Source organism: Rattus norvegicus, chromosome 1, assembly GCF_036323735.1.
Source record: "Rattus norvegicus strain BN/NHsdMcwi chromosome 1, GRCr8, whole genome shotgun sequence".
NCBI lineage: Eukaryota > Metazoa > Chordata > Mammalia > Rodentia > Muridae > Rattus > Rattus norvegicus.
The window spans coordinates 92,770,067-92,775,061 of NC_086019.1; the positions used below are offsets into that span (position 1 = coordinate 92,770,067).

The 4,995-nt window shown below is 49.1% G+C and overlaps 1 protein-coding gene and 1 non-coding gene across 2 annotated transcripts; both read left to right on the top strand.

The window, feature by feature from the left end:
* Positions 1-591: 591 nt before the first annotated feature.
* Rps16 (ribosomal protein S16) lies at positions 592-3,537 on the top strand. Its single transcript, NM_001169146.1, has 5 exons — positions 592-711; positions 851-952; positions 2,759-2,855; positions 2,945-2,992; positions 3,086-3,537. The coding sequence occupies exons 1-5, from the start codon at positions 664-666 to the stop codon at positions 3,229-3,231; spliced, it is 441 nt and encodes a 146-aa protein (NP_001162617.1). The 5' UTR covers positions 592-663; the 3' UTR covers positions 3,232-3,537.
* On the top strand, positions 1,400-1,525 carry LOC120100461 (small nucleolar RNA SNORA40). The gene has a single exon (XR_005500201.1). It is a non-coding gene; the product is annotated as a small nucleolar RNA SNORA40 (small nucleolar RNA).
* Positions 3,538-4,995: the final 1,458 nt, after the last annotated feature.

The window sequence follows — 4,995 nt, forward strand, 5'->3', positions numbered from 1 at the left end:
ATATAAGATGCAATCCAGGAAGAAAGAGAAGTTTAGGAGAGCTTTGGAAAGGGCTTTTAAGGGGGTTAGGTTTACTGGGAAGAAGAGTCTCGGATAGGAAGGCAATTCTGGTGAAAGGCAGATTCGCGGTGGAAGATCTGAAGGGCTAGGGGAAGAGGGTTCTGGGAGGCAGGATTCTGAAAATCCAGCGTGATTTAGCGAAGTGGAGGCAGGAAGACTGAGATGGGATGGGGACCCTGGGAAATAGTGAAAGGAAGACGGCGAGTTGGGGGAGTGTGAGAATTGGTCCGGAGGAGGGCTTTGGGAGAGTATCGAAGAGCAGAAATGTCTATAAGAATTGGCCAAAAGTCAAGACCAAAGCGGCGGAAAGATAATGGAAAAGGAAGCCCAGCCCTCCATTTTCCGAGTTACCGACCGAGTCCCCGCCCAGTCCCACACAGCTCTGCCCCTCCCCATCGAAGGCCACCCCCTCCCTTGCTTGAGGGCGTTCCCGCCGCATTTCATACGTCCTGACTTCAACGTTAGCCGTAAAGCTCGCTTCTGTCGTGACTCAACGCTCTGTGCGCCTGCGCAGACCCTGGAAAATCGGTCGGGGTGGCCCCAAGCTTTCCTTTTCCGGTGGCGGCGCGGCGCGGTGAGGAGCTCGTGTTCATACTTGTAGCTATGCCGTCCAAGGGTCCGCTGCAGTCCGTTCAAGTCTTCGGACGCAAGGTGTGCCAGAGACGGGATGAAAAAAGACCGGTGGGGTGGAGTGGGAAGGCCCGGGCTGGGACACCTCAGGAACGGGGGCCCACCTGAGAATTAGGGTCCCGAACTCACTCGGCCCCGCCATCTCCCTCGCCTTTCGCAGAAAACAGCCACAGCTGTGGCCCACTGCAAACGAGGAAATGGGCTCATCAAGGTGAATGGACGTCCCCTGGAGATGATCGAGCCGCGCACGCTGCAGTACAAGGTGTTGGGGTCGGGGACGGGCGTCTGGGTGGCGGAGAGACGGAAGGAAAGGCCCCGGGACTATTAGAAGCAGAGGTGGGGAAGGGAGAATGGCTTGCCTAGCGGTAGATCTAGACCTGGACTTGGGAATGGTGAAGTCCGAGCAGGTAACATAAATGGAAATGTGGACTATTGAAGATTCTGTAATCTTCAGTGTCTCGAAGCTCGCCAGATTCGAGGAGCCGATGGCCAAGGGAATAGCACAGTGTATCTGACCTGATTGACGATTTCTGTTCTAGAAGTACAAGTTTACAGACTCATGTGTATGATAACCTAGCTCCTTGGATAATAGCATACTACTAGTTACAAGTCTAACGTGCAGTTTGGGTCACCATGGAGCTACAGTGTGAAACACTGCAAAGTAATAAAAGGTACAAACAGTAGGAGCCCTCTGAAATTTAACATTGATAGCACTTGTATGGGTTTTTGTTGAACCAGTGGACAAAGACTTAACAATAGGTGCAAGAACAAATCCTCTTTTGCAACCCAGAACTCATTGTTGTATGAGTTTTTGGTACATGTAAGAAGGAATATCACGGGGTTGGGGATTTAGCTCAGTGGTAGAGCGCTTACCTAGGAAGCGCAAGGCCCTGGGTTTGGTCCCCAGCTCCGGAAAAAAAAAGAACCAAAAAAAAAAAAAAAAAAGTCTGGAAGTCGCCCGTTAGGAGGATAATTTCCAGAGTTTAATAATGCCACTAGGAGGGTTGGGGATTTAGCTCAGTGGTAGAGCCCTTGCCTAGCAAGCGCAAGGCCCTGGGTTTGGTCCCCAGCTCTGAAAAAAAGAAAAAAATAATGCCACTAGGAGCCTCCTGCTTAGCTCTAATCCAAGTCAGGCAAAAGGACATAGTTGGGGGCTGGAGAGATGGCTCAGTGGTTAAGAGCACTGACTGCTCTTCCAGAGGTCCTGAGTTCAATTCCCAGCACCCACATGGTTTCTCACAACCATCTGTAATGAGATCTGGTGCCCTCTTCTGGTGTGTCTGAAGACAACTACAATGTACTTATAATAAATCTATTTTTTTTTTTTAAAAAAGGACATAGTTGGGCTGTCTGAAGTTTTTCGATTCTGTACAAGACCCTTACTGGTGTCATTCAGGCAGTCACTAGACTTGCTCTCCCTTGGGTCCACTCTGTAAAATGGGGACTTTTTTTGTTCTAGTGGGTTATGTGAGAACAAATCTGAAAGACTGGCTTAAATTCTATTACTCTCAAAGGGTAAGAACCTTTGCAGAGTGAAAATTACCAGATTTATTTTGTATTCCATATACCAAAGATATTTTGTATAACAAAATAGGTATTTTGTTTTTTGGTATCAGTTTATTTGATTTGTGTGAATACCCTGTGTTGTGAATTGCCCTAATGGTCCTGATGGCTCCAGGCCTGGCACTCAATGGAGCCTCTGGATAGATTGGTCCTAGACGCTGGACATAATTTGATCCAAAGTAATCTGGACTAGGATGTGTGCTAATGAAGGCTCAGGGGAGGATGGAGTTGGCTGCTGTGAGAACAGTGGACTGACTTCCTTTTTGGGGCACTTCATAATTTCCTGTCACTCCATAATCACAGCTCCCGAGGTGTCTGGGGTTCTCTTCTGGTCTCCATGGACACATACATGGAAATCAGAAGGGTACAGGGATCCTAGGATAGGTTGCCTCCTTGATTCTGGTGATGGTGGGAACCACACAAGGGGAGATAAGGAATTCCCACAGAGGGTGGTTAAGCCAGGCTATGACTTAACTCCTTAACCTGTTGGTTTCCATTTCTCTAGTTACTGGAGCCTGTTCTGCTTCTGGGCAAGGAGAGATTTGCTGGTGTGGATATCCGGGTCCGTGTGAAGGGTGGTGGTCATGTGGCCCAAATTTATGGTGAGTGTGAGGATCTGGGTGTGAGCGTGAGACAGCTCCTGAAGCAAGGCTGGGTCTTCACAAAACTTTTTGGTCATTGTGTCTTGCAGCTATCCGGCAGTCTATCTCAAAAGCTCTGGTGGCTTATTACCAAAAATGTGAGTAAGACCTGGTCCATCATGATCATGGTGGTTGGGCTATGCGTGGGAATCAAGGCTTGGGCACTTAAATCTTGTCTTATTTCTCTCTAGATGTGGATGAAGCCTCTAAGAAGGAGATCAAAGATATCCTCATCCAGTACGATCGGACCCTGCTTGTAGCTGACCCCCGTCGCTGCGAATCCAAGAAGTTTGGCGGTCCCGGTGCCCGTGCCCGGTACCAGAAATCCTACCGATAAGCCAGTCTCAAGGATCAGGGTTTACCTTTGTAATAAACATCCTGGGACTTTATATTTCTGTATTGTTGTCTCTCTTTGTAGTGTTTGGTTAGACAATGCAAGAGATACCTTTAATAAGTGGCTGTGGGGACTGGAGTGATGGCTGCCTTCCCACAGCATTTGAGCTCTGACCTGGTTTCTCTCCCCCCAGCTATCCTGGAACTCACTGTATAGACCAGGCTGGCCTTAAACCCAAGAGCTGTGCCTGCTTCTGCTTCACCAGTGCTAGGATTAAAGAGGTGTGGACTACCACATTCAGCGACTTAACATTTATTTATTTTGTATTTTTTCGGAGCTGGGGACCGAACCCAGGGCCTTGCGCTTCCTAGGCAAGCGCTCTACCACTGAGCTAAATCCCCAACCCCAGGCATGTAGTTAAGTATATGGATGTGTGTAAATGCATGTGGACGACAGGGCCTCCTTGGATGTTCAAGTGCTGCCCAACTTACTCTTTTTTAAGGTTTATGTTACGAGTTTTTGTAGGTTTATATGTGCACTATATACCCAGTTCTCGGCAGAGGCCAGAAGAGGGTGTTGCATCCCTGGAATTGGATTTACAGATTGGTAGGAGTCACCATTTAGATGCTGAACCCAAGTTCTCTAGGAGAGCAGCCAGCCAGTACCTGTTAAACTTGGGAGCAAGACCTTGGAACCATCTCTACTAGCCCCAAGATTCTTAAGACCACGAGGGAGGCAGAAGGGCAGGTAGAATGAGCTCTCTTACTGGATTTGGGTAGTGAGCTGCAGGGATCTGCCTGTCCCCACCTCTCTTGCACAGGGACTACAAGTGTGTGCAACCGTGCCCAGCGTTAATTCATTCTCTTTTGAGACAGGTTTCTGCTGCTCTGGCTGTCCTGGAACTCCAGAACAAGCTGGCCTCAAAGTCAAATATCCACATCCATCTGCCCACCAAGGGCTGGGATTGAAGGTGTCATTGGGCTTGCTCCAACTCCAAGGCTGCTTTTCTCTCGTGTGCGTGCGCGCACATGTTCCCTCTTTTTGGACATTGCTTTCTGCACCCTCCTTGGGGTGTTCGCACCCTGTGTGATTCTCCCCAGAGCCTATAACTATGACAAGTGGGTGGTGATAGGACTGTTCCCAATTTTCCTAACCCTAACCCTGGTCCTCACGCTTCCCAAAGCAAGCACTTTGCCAATCAAGCTTTCACCCTATCCCCTTTTGGTTTTGAGCAATCTGGTTATGTTCTGCTGGGCCAGAGCAATCCTATGTCCCCACCTCCATAGCCAGGACTAGTGTGTGCAACTATCAGCACACTACCACACTATGACACACCATCATAGCAGACTACAGAGTCCTTTCTTTGCCTACTTTGTTTTGCCTGGGAGCAAACCTGGGGCTTTGTACAAGCAAAATGTCCCTCCTTTCTGCACTTCACTGAGCCTTGCTGTCTTTGCTCATCTTGAACTCCAGGGCTCAGGAATGCCTCCGCCTCCCAAATGCTGGGGCTCGAGTTGTGCCATGCCTAACCCTGCTGAACACAAGAGTGGAGGAACTGTGAGGCCCGTAGTCTTCAGTACAAAGAAAGTGGAAGTTTTAAAATGTCAGGCATAGTATGGATATCTGATAGCCTGGAAGCCACCCAAGTTTAAGGGTCCTCCCGCCTGTAGGCCGTAGGCTGGGCAGACTGCATCTGCTCTTCTGAATCTTCAGATGCAGATTTAGGTACGGAGGGAGTGTAGAGCCCAACCTCAGAGCAGGACCCCT

Excerpts from the sequence above, each read along its gene's own strand:
- Rps16 (NM_001169146.1), top strand. The coding sequence starts at position 664 with ATGCCGTCCAAGGGTCCGCTGCAGTCCGTTCAAGTCTTCGGACGCAAG. Across the intron at positions 712-850 it reads TTCAAGTCTTCGGACGCAAG|AAAACAGCCACAGCTGTGGC; the intron begins GTGTGCCAGAGA and ends CGCCTTTCGCAG. Across the intron at positions 2,856-2,944 it reads TCATGTGGCCCAAATTTATG|CTATCCGGCAGTCTATCTCA; the intron begins GTGAGTGTGAGG and ends TGTGTCTTGCAG.